General features: G+C 35.6%; 1 protein-coding gene across 3 annotated transcripts in view; it reads left to right on the forward strand.

Moving 5' to 3' along the window:
* PLCL2 (phospholipase C like 2) overlaps positions 1 to 20,567 on the forward strand; it is a 105,307-nt gene that overhangs the window by 73,738 nt on the left and 11,002 nt on the right. For all 3 annotated transcript variants that reach the window (XM_088150757.1, XM_088150758.1, XM_088150759.1), the window contains exons 3-5: positions 453 to 2,939; positions 7,059 to 7,262; positions 18,949 to 19,024. In XM_088150757.1, coding sequence (XP_088006883.1) covers positions 453 to 2,939; positions 7,059 to 7,262; positions 18,949 to 19,024 — 2,767 coding nt within the window. The remainder of the gene's footprint in view (positions 1 to 452; positions 2,940 to 7,058; positions 7,263 to 18,948; positions 19,025 to 20,567) is intronic.

A 20,567-nucleotide genomic window follows, 5' to 3' on the forward strand; every position in this document is an offset into this window, starting at 1 on the left:
GCTTTCTTGCCAATAAGTTCCCAGTTGTGGGGTGAGAAAATAAAGGGTACTTTTGTAGATATATTAACAATTAGAAGCAAAGTTATAAAATGTGTTAATTAAATAAGTTTTGAGGTTATATAATATGGTAATCTGTGGAATCATAGATTCAAAACAAATGCCTTAGATACAGTATGTATAAACTGTATAATATTTCACAGGACTATTGCATATATGGCAGAAAATGCCTTAGGCCTTAATCTCATATTCATTGTCTTGGAAATGAATCCTACAGATCTTTGAAAAGTTACGAAGTAAATTCACATAAGATTAGGCTTATCTGTAACCTTTTATATCTTTTTGTGTATGAATGAAGAATAGTAGTTGTACTAGTTACTCTTCTATAATCTTTAGATATATAGAAATGTTTATAAGCCATGTAATTTAATATTTTCCCTCTTCTCTATTTCCAGGATGGTACAAAACAAAAAAGGGAACGGAAGAAGACAGTCTCGTTTAGCAGCATGCCCACTGAGAAAAAGATAAGTAGTGCAAGTGACTGTATTAATGCTATGGTTGAAGGCTCGGAACTCAGAAAAGTTCGATCCAACTCTAGGATATACCAACGGTATTTTCTTTTAGATGCAGATATGCAGTCGCTACGATGGGAACCTTCAAAGAAAGATTCTGAAAAAGCAAAGATTGACATCAAATCAGTCAAAGAAGTGAGAATAGGGAAAAATACAGACATTTTTCGTAGCAATGGAATTTCTGACCAAATTTCAGAAGACTCTGCATTTTCGATTATTTATGGAGACAATTATGAATCTTTAGATCTTGTTGCAAACTCTGCAGATGTTGCAAATATTTGGGTTACTGGCCTAAGATACTTGATATCTTATGGAAAACATACATTGGATATGCTAGAAAGTAGACAAGATAAAATGCGGACCTCATGGGTTTCCCAGATGTTTAGTGAAACAGATATAGATCATTTGGGGCGAATATCCTTATGCAGAGCTGTACAGTTTATAAAAAATTTAAATCCTGGTTTAAAAACAAATAAAATTGAATTAAAATTCAAAGAGCTGCAGCGATCAAAAGACAGACCTGATACAGAAATCACAAAGAAAGAATTTATTGAAGTTTTCCATGAGCTTTGTACTCGTCCTGAGATCTATTTCTTACTAGTTCAGTTTTCTAGCAATAAAGAATTCCTTGACACCAAGGATCTTATGATGTTTTTGGAAGCAGAACAGGGTATGGCTCATGTCACTGAAGAGATCAGTCTTGGTATTATTCACAAATATGAACCATCTAAAGAGGGACAAGAAAGAGGCTGGCTTTCCATAGATGGTTTTACAAATTATCTTACTTCCCCAGAATGTCATATATTTGATCCAGAACATAAAAAGGTGTGCCAGGACATGAACCAGCCTTTATCTCATTATTTCATAAACTCTTCTCATAACACATACTTGATAGAGGACCAGTTTCGAGGCCCATCTGATATCACAGGTTACATTCGTGCTTTAAAAATGGGATGCCGCAGTGTTGAGTTGGATGTATGGGATGGTCCTGACAATGAGCCTGTAATTTATACAGGGCACACAATGACTTCACAGATAGTCTTCCGCAGTGTAATTGACATAATTAATAAATATGCATTTTTTGCCTCGGAATATCCTCTTATTTTGTGCTTGGAAAATCATTGTTCTCTCAAGCAACAGAATGTGATGGTCCAGCATATGAAGAAAATACTTGGGGATAAACTATATATGAAACTTCCAAATATAGAGGAATCTTATCTGCCATCTCCTGAATATCTTAAAGGAAAAATATTAATTAAAGCCAAGAAGTTACCTTCTAACTGCTCTGGGCTAGAAGGAGATGTTACAGATGAAGATGAAGGAGCAGAAATGTCACAGAGAATGGGAAAGGAGGGAGGAGAACCACAGAATGTTGTCCCAGTGAAACGGTTTCAACTTTGTAAAGAACTATCAGAACTGGTAAGCATATGTAAATCGGTTCAGTTCAAAGATTTTCAGGTTTCATTTCAGCTTCAGAAATACTGGGAAGTTTGCTCCTTTAATGAAGTGCTTGCTACTAAATATGCCAATGAAAATCCTGGAGACTTTGTGAATTATAACAAACGCTTTCTTGCAAGGGTTTTTCCTAGCCCTATGAGGATTGATTCTAGTAATATGAACCCACAGGATTTCTGGAAATGCGGCTGTCAAATTGTGGCAATGAACTTTCAGACACCTGGGTTAATGATGGACCTCAATATTGGCTGGTTTCGACAAAATGGGAATTGTGGCTATGTGCTGCGGCCTGCTATCATGCGGGAGGAAGTATCTTTCTTTAGTGCAAATACAAAGGACACAGTGCCTGGTGTTTCACCTCAGCTTCTTCACGTTAAGATTATTAGTGGACAGAATTTTCCAAAGCCAAAAGGTTCAGGTGCCAAAGGTGATGTAGTAGATCCTTATGTCTATGTAGAAATCCATGGGATTCCAGCAGACTGTGCAGAACAAAGGACAAAAACTATCCACCAAAATGGAGACAATCCTATTTTTGATGAGAGTTTTGAATTTCAAATTAACCTACCTGAACTTGCTATGGTACGCTTTGTTGTGTTAGATGATGATTACATTGGGGATGAATTTATTGGGCAGTACACAATTCCCTTTGAATGTTTACAACCAGGTTATCGGCATGTTCCACTTCAGTCTTTAACAGGAGAAGCTCTAGCACATGCTTTCTTGTTTGTCCATGTTGCTATTACTAATCGAAGAGGTGGAGGGAAGCCTCATAAACGGGGTCTTTCTGTCAGAAAAAGCAAGAAATCCAGAGAATATGCCTGTATGAGGACTTTGTGGATTAAAAGTATTGATGAAGTATTCAAGAATGCTCTTCAGCCCATACGAGATGCCACAGATTTGAGAGAAAACATGCAGGTATGACTTTCTATCTACTTCCATAGACAGTTAAGACTGATGTAACACATACATATTTTTATAATATATAAAATAAGTTGGTAGTTTATTTTGGACAACTTAAAAGGTAATAATTAATGATGTTTCTAGTTAACAATAGCCTTTTTGAAGCTTTATGTTGCTGTTGAATAGCATGGTGTTCTAGCAACCATTCCACAAACGACTGTGGCTGGGGTAGAAAAGTTGGTGTGGATAAGATCAAAAAGTGAATTGGGCCTGGACATCAGACCCCAAGAAAAAAGTAGCACGTTCAAGAATAAATGTGAGAATAATGTGTTAACAGTTTTTAAAATGGTGTTACATGCTTAAAATCACCCTTCCAATTTTTGGCATTGTAGTGAGAAAGTGCTCCACATATTATAGAAGGAAATCACAGTGGTTGCACATACTCCTGTGAGCTGTCAGTTTTCTCCTTCCTTGTATTTGGCATCATAAACAAAACCATACTTTGTATTATAAGCTGATTTTTTTTGAATAATTTTCCAGTTCGTTGTTTCCATATTCAAAATGTTAATTGAATATGGATTTGTTTCTGAAAATGACGAATATGGGTACTTTACATACTCATATTTAGAACTAAATGTATTTCATATGGTATGTGATCTTACATATCTTTCATAAATACAAGTCACCATGTTGTGTTGTAGCCTTCTCTGTGTAAGGGAAAGAACTAAACAAGGCCTCCCATAATATTTACCAGTGCTTTACATGTGGAAATTTTCAGTCTTTTTAAATGGAGAGCTGACAGTAAATCTTCCCCTGCCTCATCTTTTCCCATTATTAAAGATTCTTTGAAATAGCACCTTAATGGTCAGTGCTGTTAAAAAATCTTTTGAAAAGATTTTTGCACTGAATTTTGAATAAATTAATTGCATTTAGATTCCATTGAAATAATACAAAAAAGTAATGATTTTGCATATGCAGTTTATTGAATCGTGAATTCAAATTTAAAAAGAATATTAGATTGTAGGACAATAGTAGTTTGTAAACTAGTATGTTTAGTTTTTATCTGATGAATTTCCTTGATAGGCTTTGAGATAAACATCTAATTCAAGAGCTTTGATGAGTCCTAGTTTAACATAGAAAAGAAAATTAATATGGGGCAGTGTTTTTCATTTTAACATTGAGTATTTTTACTGAGGGTATATACTGCCTCTTCAGTTAATAGCATATGTAAACTTGGAATACATAACAGTGAGAACATATTTTTAATTGTAGCTTAACATTCAGTCAATAATTAAATGTTAGTCCTTTGAAATAAAAATCATTGGCAGATAGTATCCTTGGGCAATTTTCCCAAACAAATTGCCTGGCACAGGCAATTAAAATAGCTGATGAACCCAAACACCATGTAAACTTAGATCAATCAAGTAAATGAATCTATTTTCTTATGTCAGCAGTCTGTTTAGTACAGTAATTTCAAGGCTAAAATGATGGATTGTTTTTCTTTAAAGGCTTCTTTATTAAATGGCAGTTGTCTATCTTTACCAATGATTTGCAGTGTATAAAAATATTAGGAACTATGTTTAGTGAACGATAAAGGTAAGGTGATTCCAGTATAGTAGGAAAAATGCTGTATCTAAATAGTACTGTGGGGATCATTTCCCCTCCTTTGCTTGCCACTCTTCTTGCATTTGCATCATTGCATTATCTTGCCTTAATTACCCATCTTCCCATCCATCTACACAAATACATACATTAATGAAATCCCTGGAAGAATTTAGATATATGTGTGGTGGAAAATTACTTGTGGAGAGTATATTTTCATGTGTTGAGCAATTTCACTGTTGTAGATCCAGGTTTATTTATTTATACAGTGGGGCAAAAAAGTATTTAGTCAGCCACCAATTGTGCAAGTTCTCCCACTTAAAAAGATGAGAGAGGCCTGTAATTTTCATCATAAGTATACCTCAACTATGAGAGACAAAATGGGGGAAAAAATCCAGAAAATCACATTGTCTGATTTTTAAAGAATTTATTTGCAAATCATGGTGGAAAATAAGTATTTGGTCACCTACAAACAAGCAAGATGTCTGGCTCTCACAGACCTGTAACTACTTCTTTAAGAGGCTCCTCTGTCCTCCACTCGTTACCTGTAGTAATGGCACCTGTTTGACCTTGTTATCAGTATAAAAGACACCTGTCCACAACCTCAAACAGTCACACTCCAAACTCCACTATGGCCAAGATCAAAGAGCTGTTGAAGGACACCAGAAACAAAATTGTAGACCTGCACCAGGCTGGGAAGACTGAATCTGCAATAGGCAAGCAGCTTGGTGTGAAGAAATCAACTGTGGGAGCAATAATTAGAAAATGGAAGACATACAAGACCACTGATAATCTCCCTCGATCTGGGGCTCCATGCAAGATCTCACCCTGTGGGGTCAAAGTGATCACAAGAACGGTGAGCAAAAATCCCAGAACCACACGGGGGGACCTAGTGAATGACCTGCAGAGGGCTGGGACCAAAGTAACAAAGGCTACCATCAGTAACACACTACGCTGCCAGGGACTCAAATCCTGCAGTGCCAGATGTGTCCCCCTGCTTAAGCCAGTACATGTCCGGGCCCGTCTGAAGTTTGCTAGAGAGCATTTGGATGATCCAGAAGAGGATTGGGAGAATGTCATATGGTCAGATGAAACCAAAGTAGAACGTTTTGGTCTAAACTCAACTCGTCGTGTTTGGAGGAGAGAGAATGCTGAGTTGCATCCAAAGAACACCATACCTACTGTGAAGCATGGGGGTGGAAACATCATGCTTTGGGGCTGTTTTTCTTCAAAGGGACCAGGACGACTGATCCGTGTAAAGGAAAGAATGAATGGGGCCATGTATCGTGAGATTTTGAGTGAACACCTCTTTCCATCAGCACGGGCATTGAAGATGAAACGTGGCTGGGTCTTTCAGCATGACAATGATCCCAAACACACCGCCCGGGCAACGAAGGAGTGGCTTTGTAAGAAGCATTTCAAGGTCCTGGAGTGGCCTAGCCAGTCTCCAGATCTCAACCCCATGGAAAACTTTTGGAGGGAGTTGAAAGTCCGTGTTGCCCAGCGACAGCCCCAAAACATCACTGCTCTAGAGGAGATCTGCATGGAGGAATGGGCCAAAGTACCAGCAACAGTGTGTGAAAACCTTGTGAAGACTTACAGAAAACGTTTGACCTCTGTCATTGCCAACAAAGGATATATAACGAAGTATTGAGATGAACTTTTGATGTTGACCAAATACTTATTTTCCACCATGATTTGCAAATAAATTCTTTAAAAATCAGACAATGTGATTTTCTGGATTTTTTTTCTCATTTTGTCTCTCATAGTTGAGGTATACTTATGATGAAAATTACAGGCCTCTCTCATCTTTTTAAGTGGGAGAACTTGCACAATTGGTGGCTGACTAAATACTTTTTTGCCCCACTCTATGCCTCATAACTAAGCATGAGTAATTTTTTAAGTTCATTTATTCAGGAATAACAATCATTATAGTCACTTCTGTCTCTAATTGATTTAACTACTAAAGGGATTAATCAGAGTCTGAAGTGGAGCTGAGATTCAACCAATGAGATAGATCAAAAATGTTTATCTCACATCTTTTTCATGGCGAAATAAGTGATTGTTGACATAATTTTTTTTAAAAAACCTCTGTAATTAAGCGAATGACCCACAGTTATTTAAATCTCCAGCAATAAGAAGGTGGCATGACAAATGTTATAAACTGTCAACATAGAAGGTTTTGAAATGGAGAGCATGATGTGAAATCACAACATGGATAACCTCAGTACTTTCTCTGCATCAGAAAGGAAGTAGTTCTTGTCAGTTACAAGTGAGAAGTGGAATTAATTTCCCATAACAGAATTTTAAAATTTATTTGTATATTGAGCATTTGTTATAAATCCTGCAAATACATATAGCTGTTTGCTTGCTTAAGAAAAGTGCTGTGTATTGCTTAATTGTTTACCTGTTGGGACTACTACATTATAAACTGGTTTTGATGTCTATTAGATTGTATAACTTGAAGAATTATTAAAATTATTGACCAGTACAATATCACTTCAACCTTTTTTCTCTATCTCCTCCAAACAGAATGCAGTAGTTTCATTCAAAGAGCTGTGTGGCCTTGCTCCTGTAGCAAATCTCATGCAATGTATTCTGGCAGTGTCTAGCCTCTTAGTGAAACCTGATAATACACCCTTGGTGGTAGTAAATCTCAGTGATCAGTATCCCACAATGGAATTGCAAGGGATTGTTCCAGAGGTTCTGAAAAAAATTATCATAGCGTATGAAACGGTGAGTAATCTTTCATGTTTTCCTCAATTTAAAACCCTTATGTTTATATATAAGTCTACTCTTCTGCAACTCTCTTCTTCCTCTCCCCCTGCCCCCCCACCCCAATCTGCTGCTTGGAAAATTAGTACAATGACAATAAAGATTACTTTGACTTTGACTTTGACTTTGGAGGGTAACATTGTTTCTGGAGATTAAATAGATTTACCAGATCTGTGCTGCAAACATACAGAAGCCCCCAAATTTCTCTTTACTTCCATCTGTGGTTATCTGGGTTCTTGCTACACATGTCTGGTAGTTTGAGATCAGCAAAATAACTGTGATTTATGCAAAATAAAATTTAAACAAAAATTATTGGATACATGCTGGTATATATCCTGCATGGGCATTTGCTGTTTTATGATTTAGCGATTTTAGCAAATTACTAAGATTGAGTATAGCTTTTTAGCTCAATGAAAAAAAAAGGAAAATTAATTTGTTTTTAGGATTTAATGTTTAATGACTAGGTTCTGATCTATCAGATTCTGTATTGAAATTTGTGACTAACCATAAAGTTCAGTTCCATTTCTGGTAACTATTTTTACAGACTAGAATATATTTTCCATGTTTTATAAAAAAAAAATTAAAGCTGTATACATTCTGAATTAATTAATATATAAATATGCACATGGTAGAGATGATGATGATGATTTCACAATAATGACTTTTTTAAATAGTTGCTTTTTAAATTATACAGCCTTCAAACAAATGTGAAGACTGAGATCATGTGCCTTAAATTAGTGTGGTTTCAAGCTTGAATCAAATCTAGCTCTGAATGTGGTTGAATCTGGGTTAGAACTGTTACTTAGCAAATCAGGAGGAAATAGTACCAATTATGCCTTCCCAAGCTTTTCTTCCTTCTCAGTGAGTTACACACAACTGCCATTTCTTGTGAAAAGGTAAAATTTGGAGAATAATCAATTCCATTCACCACTGCAGAAGTTGTATGAGCTAGAAAGTGGGCATAAGGGTCTTCTCCCAACTTTTCATACTTGTACATTTGTAGGCTCTGTGTGACTATGGCAGGTTCTGTGCTCCAGTATGATGTAAACCAGTGTTTCTCTACCTTGGAACTTTAAGAGGTGTGTACTTCAACTCCCATCATTCCCCAGGCAGCATGCCCATCTTCTAAAAAAATATAGCGGCAATTACTAACAGCATTCATTACTATGAGCTTAATGGTAGGATCTTACAAATAATTAAATATCTAAAGTACGCAAACAAATCACATCCTGGTTTTTGCTTTGAATTTTGCTTAGAAATTATACTTTTGGGAGGTAGAAACTTAAACCAGTGTGTGTTACAATAGATGCAAATTTCCACAGTTTTAAGGACAGGTAGAGAATATGAAAATGCCTTTTGCAAAGTTCGACAGGGAAGAATAATCGTTGAAAGATATTTCATAATTTAATGTTAAAGCTGTTTCATAACTTGTAGATTTCTTTTGTAGGAGAAAGTATAACAAAACCTTGTAAGGAATCTGTGAAGCAGAAGTGGTTTCATAACAGCTGCATACAAGAAATTTGCCTATTTCATGTCTCTTAAGAGTGGTGACCATAATGTAATTTTAGACCAAATTATGTTCAGTTTGAAACCTCACAGAAGAATAAAACCTATGTGCTGGGTTTTAATTCAACAAAGTTTTTCATGATAATAAGATCAAAACTTGTTTTAATACATTTACATGTGGAACTTTAAAAACAACTGTTGACAAATACATTCTTTGGTTTACATAGTTTCATTCTACACATGGCTCATAATTAGCATGGATATTCCCAGAAGTAAAACAGCTCCAAAGTTAGTCCATTTTGGTGATTTAATACTGAACATTTCTTTGTCAGAAATACCACTCTGTAAAAATGAAAGCAAATAATGATTGTACCAGATAAAGTGAGCATCAGATTTACTACATCTTTGAAAAGGGAGTAACTAGAGAACTCAATTATAAAAATCTTTTAAGGACTTTTAAATAAAACAATAAAATAAAAAAACCATATTATAGTAGTTATTTAAAAAAACCACTACTACAGGTGATTAAGCCATAATAGAATGGAAATATATGCTGAATTATAGATGAAAAGTATGATTATTACAGAACTAGTGTCAAGTGAGCGTTTTTAGTTAATTAAAATGTCCCTGGATAGTATGGTATTACATTGCATTCCATTCCATTATTTTTCCATAGGGAGATCAACAGTGGTAGAATTTGTCTTACAAATTTAGTATACGTTATTGCATTGTAAACAGTCGGATTTGCATTGGGGTATTTTATTTAGTTGTTAGATTTCTATCCTGCCTTTCTTATGGAATCTCACGGTAGCATACATAGGGCTCCCTACTGTTTGTCTCACCACAATAACCCTGTGAGGTAGATATAGAGATAAGGTATAGAGGAAAAAATAGCATTCTTTAAATATTGATGAAGTTCTCGATTTATACTTTAAAAATGCACATGATTTATAGATTACAGTTCTGGAATGAACTAAAAATGAACAGTCAAGTGTAAAAAAAATACTTATAAACAATGTGGAATTGAGAATATATCTTACTCAAAATCCAGAATAATATGCATATAATTTTGTGCTTAGTTTTTGCTAATAAAAAGTTCAGTACTGATTTTGGTTACTGACCAAGCTACCTTGAGAGCCTTTTGGATAAGAAAATGAGATATAAATTAAAACAGAGCAACAGAGTTGGCATCTTTCCTGCAATCTATAGTCATGCATTACCTTGAAAATTCATTAGCTTTCATAAAAAAATTACTACTGAAAAATAGAGGTACTTGTATAAAATATGAAAAGATTATGTTTTGAGGTAAGGAAACATGAATTTTACAAGAAAAATAGTTTGTAATGTATCCAGTGAATTACCTTATTGTAGTTTTCTCACTGCAGAATGGGTGAGCTGTTTTTAATTTTTTTTTTTTGTATTTTATATTTTTTTGTATAGTAATAGGAAAGTAGCAGCAAAATATGAAACGAAACTGTTTGATTTCACTTTCATTAGGGCTGTGCACGCTTCAAAGAAGTGCTTTGGTTCTCATGTGAATTCTGTACATTTCTGCTATTTGCTAAAGTGCACACATTTTTTTAGACTTCTGGGTGGGCCTGAAAAAAAAATGCAGCTGCTTTAAGAGTCGCATTAAAGTTGTGCTGTTTTAATGGTGTGAATCATTCTTATTTTGATGCTGTTCACTCCAGGTGGTAATTATCTACATTACCATAGAATTGAAGGTTCAAGAGACCCCTGCATTTTTGAGCGTGTCAAGTTCTATGTATGCTAGGAATGATCATTAGTCCTTCTTTACAGAAAACAGTCCTGTATTTGAAAGACTATCTAAGGACAGTTTTAAGTTTGAAAGTGAACTCTGTTTGAAGAGCTATTCAGTCTGTTTTAAACAAAAAGAAGTTTTAAAAGGGAGCACAGAAAATTGCTGGTCAACATTAGCATACCAACAGTAAACAAACTGTTTGGCTGTTCTTAAGAAGCCAATAATTTATCTGTAAATGTAGTTTATTTGCCTTATAACTAGCCATTTATGGTACTTGAAACAAATACTGAAGTTCTGGTTTACTAATACAGTGTTGGTATTTTCTTGATATGATGTGTGCATTTTTTTAATGATACGCATTTTTAGATTAATTGGAAATGACAATAGATTCATTATTTTAACTTTGCCAACAGTGGTATAACCGTAACTAATAATATACAAGTAACACCCAGAAAGTTTATTTCCTTATATTGGCAATTTTGGACAGCACTTAAAGCAATGTAAATATTGATTCCACTTCATTATGAATTGGCTTGGACAGTCTGGGCCTAACCTAATGAGGTTACTATCGATTTTAGTCTTGTTCTTTTTTCTTATGTACTGCAGTAAGACTGACATAAAAAGATTTTCTTAACTGTTAAAAGGAGGCCTGTACTTCACCAATCCCAGAACATAATTGCTGCATTATAATGTATAGAAATAAAGTGACTTTTCAAGGAAAAAAATGGATAGATGGTTACTATTACAAGCATGCATAAGGATATGCCCATCACATTTTGGAGCTAACGTTACACAAAATACAAAAAAGGAGTAAGGAATAGTAAGCCTAAAAATGTAACGGCATGCGATATGAGAGAGAAAATATAATTTATAATAGTCCACCAAAACCTTCCTGCCTTGAAAATCACTTTTGTTTCTACCACATCTATATACTGCTTCATAGATTGCTTTTGTTCTTTTGCTATTAAATAAAGCACAACAGTTCCTAATAAAGATATTTAAAACATTTTATCCTTTATTCCCCTTCATGGATCACTGCCTTGTCGTGGCGAAGGGGCTTGCATAACTGAGTGAAGCCATGAGCTATACCGTGCAGGGCCACCCAAGACGGACAGGTCATGACAGAGAGTTCTGACAAAATGTGGTCCACTGGAGAAGGAAATGGCAACACATTCCAGTATCCTTGCCAAGAAAACCCCATGGACAATGTTAAAAGGCTAAAAGATATGACGCCGGAAGATGAGCCCCTCAGGTCGGAAGGTGTCCAATATGCTACTGGGGAAGAGCGGAGGGCAATTCCAAGTAGCTCCAGAAAGAGTGAAGCGGCTGGGCCAAAGCCGAAAGGACGTTCAGCTGTGGATGTATCTGGAAGCGAAAAGAAGGTCCGATGCTGTAAAGAACAATATTGTATAGGTACCTGGAATGTAAGATCTATGAACCAAGGCAAGCTGGATGTGGTCAAACATGAGATGACAAGATTGAACATCGACATCTTGGGAATCAGCAAACTGAAATGGACGGGAATGGGTGAATTTAATTCGGGTGACCATTATATCTATTACTGTGGGCAAGAAACCCTTAGAAGAAATGGAGTTGCACTCATAGACAATAAGAGAGTGGGAAAGGCAGTAATGGGGTACAACCTCAAAAACGACAGAATGATCTCAGTGCGTATCCAAGGCAAACCATTCAATATCACAGTCATTCAAGTCTATGCCCCAACCACTGATGCTGAAGAAGCTGAAGTTGACCGCTTCTATGAAGACCTACAACACCTTCTAGAACTAGCACCAAAAAAAGATGTCCTTTTCATCATAGGGGATTGGAATGCTAAAGTAGGAAGTCAAGAAGTAATCGGAATAACAGGCAAGTTTGGCCTTGGAGTACAAAATGAGCAGGGCAAAGGCTAATAGAGTTCTGTCAAGAGAATAAGCTAGTCATAGCAAACACTCTTTTCCAACAACACAAGAGACGACTCTACACATGGACATCACCAGATGGTCAATACCGAAACCAGATTGATTATATACTTTGCAGCCAAAGATGGAGAAGCTCTATACAGACAGCAAAAACAAGACCAGGAGCTGACTGTGGCTCAGATCATGAGCTTCTTACTGCAAAATTTAGGCTTAAATTGAAGATGTAGGGAAAACCACTAGACCACTCAGGTATGACTTAGATCATATTCCTTGTGAGTACACAGTGAAGGTGATGAATAGATTTAGAGGATTAGATTTGGTAGACAGAGTGCCTGAAGAACTATGGATGGAGGTCCATAACATTGTACAGGAGGCAGCAACTAAAACCATCCCAAAGAAAAAGAAATGCAAGAAAGCAAAATGGCTGTCTGATGAGGCTTTACAAATAGCTGTGGAAAGAAGGAATGCGAAAAGCAAGGGTGAAAGGGAAAGATATAAGCAACTGAATGCAGATTTCCAGAGAATAGCAAGGAGAGATAAGAAGGCCTTCTTAAATGAACAATGCAAAGACATCGAGGAAAACAATAGAATGGGGAAGACTAGAGATCTCTACAAGAAAATTGGAGATATGAAAGGAACGTTTAGTGCAAAGATGGGCATGATAAAGGACAAAAAAGGCAGGGACCTAACAGAAGCAGAAGAGATTAAGAAGAGGTGGCAAGAATACACAGAAGAACTATACAAGAAAGATCTTAATGTCCCTGATGTCCACGCTGGTGTGATCACTGACCTTGAGCCAGACATCCTAGAGAGTGAAGTCAAGTGGGCCTTAGGAAGCATTGCTAACAACAAAGCTAGTGGAGATGACAGTATTCCAGCTGAGTTATTTAAAATACTAAAAGATGATGGTGTTAAAGTGCTGCACTCAATATGCCAGCAAGTTTGGAAAACGCAACAGTGGCCACGGGATTGGAAAAGGTCAGTTTATGTTCCAATTCCAAAGAAGGGCAACGCCAAAGAATGCTCAAACTATCGCACAATTGCACTCATTTCACATGCTAGCAAGGTTATGCTCAAAATCCTACAAGCTAGGCTTCAGCAATACATGAACCAAGAACTGCCAGATGTACAAGCTGGGTTTCAAAGAGGCAGAGGAACTAGAGATCAAATCGCCAACATTCGCTGGATCATGGAGAAAGCACGAGAGTTCCAGAAAAATATCTACTTCTGCTTCATTGACTATGCAAAAGCCTTCGATTGCGTGGATCACAACAAACTGTGGCAAATTCCTAAAGAGATGGGAGTACCAGACCACCTTACCTGTCTCCTGAGAAATCTGTATGCGGGACAAGAAGCAACAGTCAGAACCGGTCATGGAACAACCGATTGGTTCAAAATAGGGAAAGGTGTACGACAAGGCTGTATACTGTCACCCTGCTTATTTAACCTATATGCAGAGTACATCATGAGAAATGCCAGGCTGGAAGAATCACACGGCCGGAATTAAGATTGCAGGGAGAATCATCAACAACCTCAGATATGCAGACGATACCACCCTAATGGCAGAAAGTGAAGAAGAACTAAAGAGCCTCTTGATGAGGGTGAAAGAGGAGAGTGCAAAAGCTGGCTTGAAACTCAACATTAAAAAAACTAAGATCATGGCATCTGGACCCATCAATTCCTGGCAAATAGAAGGGGTAGAAATGGAAGCAGTAACAGACTTCATTTATTTGGGCTCCAAGATCACCGCAGACGGAGACTGCAGCCATGAAATTAAAAGACGCTTGCTCCTTGGGAGGAAAGCTATGGCAAGCCTAGATAGCATATTAAAAAGCAGAGACGTCACCTTGCCGACAAAGATCCGCATAGTCAAAGCTATGGTTTTTCCAGTAGTAATGTATGGCTGTGAGAGCTGGACCATAAAAAAGGCTGAGCGCTGAAGAATTGATGCCTTTGAACTGTGGTGCTGGAGAAGACTCTTGAGAGTCCCCTGGACTGCTAGGAGGTCAAACCAGTCAATCTTAAAGGAAATCAACCCTGATTGCTCATTGGAAGGATCGATAATGAAGCTCAAGCTCAGATATTTCGGTCACCTAATGCAAAGAGAGATCTCTTTGGAGAAGACCCTGATGCTGGGAAAGATTGAAGGCAAAAGGAGAAGAGGACGGCAGAGGATGAGATGGTTAGATAGCATCACTGAAGCAATGAGCATGAAACTGAGCAAACTCAGGGAGGCAGTGAAGGACAGGAAGGCCTGGCGCAATATGGTTCATGGGGTCACGAAGAGTCGGACACGACTTAACGACTAAACAACAACAATCCTTTATTACCAACACGATTATGCAAACTGTATATTGTAGTTCATTAACTAAATTTTAACAATATGTCTATATAGTGAGAAGAATTTTTGGAAGGTAATTTTGGGGAATGTGTAAAGCCACCAAAGCTTAGGATGAAATGAGTTTGGTATACTGAACCAAGAATTGAAAAAATGATATTTTAAATTATGCTCATTTCCGCTTGACTTACATGATATGTGTACTACATCTGCAAAAGCTTTGTATCTGCTCCAAGTGATAGTTCTATCCTGGAGTCAGACAGCTATTTTTAACTATTGAACACATTTGGAATTTTAGCATATGTCATGGATGCTGTCATAAAATGGCTGCCATGGGAGATGGCTTTCACATTCACCAGATGCCTGTCAAGTATATGCTCTCAAAATGGCTGCTGTAATTGGTGTGAACAAAACACCTGTTTGCCAGACTGCCCCAACAGTACCTTCAGCTTCTCAGCATGTTCTCCATCATGTTAGTTTATCTCTTTTTTTTTCTGGAAAGGTGGCGTATTTTTAAGGAAAGCATTAGGCTTTAGCCATCCAGAGTCAACTTGGAAATAAAGCTAATATTAGAAGTGATGCTTTGATTTTCAGTATTTGAGTTTTCCATTAATATAAAAAGAATTTTTAAAAAATTCAGTCAGATGGGGCAGACAATTTGGTAGATGTCACGCTAGGTGTCTTTGGTCATGTTGGTACCAGTGGGGAACATGTTGCTTATCTCTATGCTATATAATATCATTTAATTACCTGGTTTTGTGGTTCTCCATCTGTTCCAATAGCTTATCTTCCCTGGAATTAGACTGGTCTATAGTTTCCCAGACCTTGTCCTTCTTCTTCTGTTGTAATGCAGCATTGTAAGCACTCTTAGAAGAAAAAGATTGGGGCTATGAACAAATGGATTGAAATGGAAAAGAATTAGGATCAGGATTGGTTTGAATAAGGATTGGAATCAGAAAGAATTAAATAGCATATAAAAATAAAATGCTTTTTCTTATTTTCTCCAAATTCTTCAAAACATGAGTGCTCAGTTAAGCCAGACATAATGAGTAGGTTGGAGATGACTTGAATGAGACTCAAGAAGGAAGCTAACAATCCTCAAAGCCATTTTTGTTTGTTTTCAATTATGATTTATTGATATTGGTTGATTATTCCCTCTTTCTGTCCATACAACATTCAAGGTGGCTTGCAGCAATTAAAAATACAACTGGTATTGATTTTATTTTTATATTTAAAATTAAAATCAAAGCAAAATTAAAATCAGTATCTTACAATCAGTCACTTCTACATAAGCTTGGTGATAGAAGGAACAATGTAGTTGTGTTCAGGTCCTTTTTCTAAGGTGAGGGATTTGCATAACAAATGAGTAACAAAAACTTTTTTGAGAGTATGTTGAGACAGTAGAAAATTTTGAAACATTGTACTAGCAGGCCATCCAGAACTTGAATGGCACATATTTTAATACCAAGTAGACTTAAAGGAACTACTAACATATAAGAGATGAATACCTTTAATGCCTAACTGCACATTATTTTACATAGGAAAAATAGTATCTGCTTCCAACTCTTCTTTTGAGTGGTCTTTTGCAAGAGAAATAAAGTCTGTGGCATATTTGAATACCAGAAATAAATAGATTCTTGGGTAAAACAATGCTACCAAAATTAATAGATGATGGAACAGGTCAATTCTAAATTATTTGACATGGCTGTTAAATCATTTAGGAAAATCTATAGCAATACAATACCAATAATATTTTTATATATAAATAATGAATTCATGTCATACACCACCGCAGGGAGATATGCCAAAATGTGGCAATCAGCATTATAAGAAAAGTCTACCTTTGAATTATTAAAGGTCCATTTCATCCTTGAACAGGGAACATTCATAGTGGCGTGTAATACATATGTTGTGCTATTAATCTGGAAGGATTAATGTGCAGGAGTTCCTTTTAAGAAAAAAGACAGTTGTGGACTAATAAGCCTGCAGACGGGTGAATCTGTTTTCTATTACTCTAAAGCCACTGTCCTTCCAATGAGAGCCAGTAGATAGAATTCAGAGGAGAAGGAATTAACAGTTCCTTTGCCCTAGGCAATCATTGTCTAGAAGCCCTCAGAAAACAATCATATTAGGAGCAAATTTCTTCCCACGTTCAGTGCCAAAAATTCCTGGGAGAACTGGAGCCAGTAAGGTAGAGCTAGCAGGGAAAGCATAGCTGAAGTGTTAGGGGCATTTTTTTTTTTTTTGGTGCTCCTTTCTCAGGTATCTTTACTCTTGCTCTTATTTTGTTCCTCTAATATATCTCTCTATGGCTGATTTGTTTAATGAATGCAAGTTTTCATTTATAGCATGGAGATCCTGTTTCTTCAACTAGCTAATTTCCCAAATATTTGCTTTGCTGGCTTTATTGATAATAAAAATCCATTTTTATAATAAAAATCCATTATTCTCCAGTGTTTTGAGTTGTATTAGCAACTACAAAATGAATTGTAACTCTTGACCTTGGTTGAAAGGGGAAACTGAAATAATTCATTTGAAAGCTTGGTCTTGGAGAAGAGGAAACTCATCTTCTTTTCCATCCAGAATCCAGGTGAAGAAGGTATCTCTCCACTCAAGAACAGATAGTGGCAATGTAATTGCCTGCTTTAATGGAACTTTTTTTTCACTTGGTGGAATATGTACCTACAGTTAGAGCCTGGGTCTGAAGTTCAGGGTGTTGATACCAAGAAATAATCAAATACACCTAAGTTTCTTTTTGTGATAGGTACCATCTGGCTACACTGACAATCAAGATAACTTTCATAGAGTGACAACAAACTAGAGTTAAGAAAATTAATTCCAATGATGCACTATTAAGAAAAACAGCACTTTTATTGTGCTCCAGTAACTTTGAAAATGAGATAGTGAAAAAATGTGTAAATATAGCATTTTGAAAGAAAAATGTGGAGAGTTACTTTCAGTAATTCGGTTTTGTGTATTTTAGAGCATATGGTTGTAATTTGTTTTTAGTGACTGAAGTGCGAAATATTGAGGATAAGAACTTTTTACTAACTTGATGACTATTATAATAAATCTATAAAATATTGAATCTATAAAAATGTGTAAATATAACTTTTAAAAGAAAAATGTGGAGAGTTATTTTCAGTAGTTCAGTTTTGTGTATTTTAGAGCATATGGTTGTAATTTGTTTTTAGTGACCGAAGTGTGAAATATTGAGGATAAGAACTTTTTGCTAGCTTGATGACTATTATAATGAATCTATAAAATTGACTCTCACAAAACTACAATAGTTAACTCTGATGGTGTCAATAGGTTAGTGTTAAAACTGATTAGCTCTATATAGGATTCTTTCAGTGCTTTTCTTTCTTTCATTAAATGTTTTTAAAACGTTTTAAAAACTTTTTTGTGTCCATTGTTGTTTCCTGAATTTATTAATTGAATTTATATGATATATTCTCATGGAAACAGTGAAAAAGCACTAACCACACATTTTACTGTAACAGTAGACCTGTACATCTAATTGTAATTAATTGTAATATACTTCTTTTGTGTAGCATTCATTAAATAACCAGTCAAAACAAACTCATTCAGTGTTGCTTATTCTCAGAGTCTAAAGTATCAGTGATAACTCAGTGTTTTACACAAGCATATACACTATAAATAACTATAGATGATTCAAAATAATAGTACAGTACTAATTATGACAGAATTGTATAGATTTAGAGTTTTAAATTTTGGGGACATGGGAATATTTGAATGTTTTAAATAGAAATGCACATTAATACTTTTTAGTCTCTAAGATAAATGGGGCATAAAGAATCTAATTAAATAAAACTAGCTACTTACAAAGAAACAATCACCATATTTATTTTAAAAACTCTTCCATTCCTTCCCCCTCAAAATCTACGTAAACATGTTTAAGGTGCAGCCATGTTTCAGTGGTATATACTGTATCATTATATATACCACAAGTTTAACCTCTGGCATCTTTAGCTGGGAAAAGATGTTCAGAGGCTAGAGATCCACTGCCAGCCATGGCAGAGGGTGTGGTTTTAGTGGGTTAATGGTCTGACTTTTATATGGTCACTTCAGTATTCACAAAAGCTAACTCTGTTTTTGCAGATGATAAATATGATCAAGATTCTGACAGAAAATGCAGATAATGTATATGAAAAAATAGTCCAGTGCCAAAAAGCAGGTAAGGACTTATTTTGCAATTTTGCATTGCATTCATATATTCTACTAAGCAGAAGGAATATACAACTTCAAAAATTTGTATATACTCCAAAATTCAGCAGATGAATTTTTCATTTATGAGTTTTGATTATATGAAAGAATGTTTTATATGGAATATTATTGCAAGAAACTTTTTTATTAGACTTTTTATGTTAGTGAATGCTGCAAACTCTTGGAAAAACCCAAATCCATCCTTTATAACAATCTTTTGACATTATTGTAACATTCCTCCACCATAGCTACTGTCATACATGGTCATAGTTTATCTTTAAGTTTTGATTGCTGCTATTGTCAAATTTACAGAAAAGAGAGGGGTTTTATTTTCTTTGTAATACTGTTTTGTAATATACAATTAAGAAATGGCATCAGTAAGATAAGTCATTAACATGTAAAAAACAATGATGAACAATACATTCAGGAAAAAACAGTTGGTAATGTGACTTTGAAATTTGCTAGTCTTCACTTAAACCTTCTTCCTCTTGCATCTTTGTAAGAAACAGAATAAATTAATCATAAGAAGCTGAGTAAAACCTTAGGGCCTAATTTCATTTGCACACAAATTTACAGTGAAATCACCATGGTTGGTTCTTGTTTTGAAAAAGCCATTATACTGTAATCCTCCTCTAGTCTTAGGAGCAAAAAACCCCTGTAACCTATAGTTACATTTTTACTTTTTCTGCTGCAATGTGATCTTCTGCCGTAGAAATAATACTAATATTTGGATAACCTTTTGTTATCTCTGAGAAAGATGGTGTATGATATTCAGAAATAGTTGTTGGATAAAACTACTCATAATATACACATCATACTTCTTTAAGAAGTATCTCTTTTTTTGGCACCTGTTTACTCTTTGGCTATTTTTGTACCCAGAAAATTATAGTGAGTTAATGGTATAAAATACCTGTTTTGTAACTCACATAGAATTCCACTAGTATGAAGCAATAGATGAATGCCATTTGTTTCTCAGTGTTTCTAATCAACAAAAATGCTTTTTCTTTGGATCATTGGATAAGTTTTGTTGTACAGACATCAATTTCCTGTGTTCCTACTTTGTGTTCCTAGAATATGAGAGACCCTTAGTGTGTAGTTAAGTAAAGCCCACAAGTATTTGGCAGAATAGTTTGATGGGCAAGAGAATGGAAAAATACATTTTTTAAACTTTTTCTGGCATAGCTGAGAAAATGTATGTAATTATAAGAAATTATAGAAAAGTTGAATCATATAGAACAGTCACCTATATTAAGTCTTTGGCAGTTATGTCATGAAAATGCATTTTCAGTACCCTGCAGAATAAGAATTCCCACACATTTGTAATACTTGTGTTTCCTCTGCAAATACGTATGTTCTTACTCATCTGTTTCAAGATATCTAGCTAACTTTTCTTAAATGTTTGGGTTTTTTTAAACCTTCAGACTGCATATTTTTATGAAGGTTTATCCTATTTAGCATCTAAAGACAAAATATTGTATCTAGTGTATGGTATTAAATTTTTTGAAAGGGATCTA

The sequence above is a fragment of the Python bivittatus genome, unplaced genomic scaffold (genome assembly GCF_059951505.1).
Source record: "Python bivittatus isolate LINGU-HERP-01145 unplaced genomic scaffold, Pbiv_v1 ctg000610_np1212, whole genome shotgun sequence".
Lineage (NCBI taxonomy): Eukaryota > Metazoa > Chordata > Lepidosauria > Squamata > Pythonidae > Python > Python bivittatus.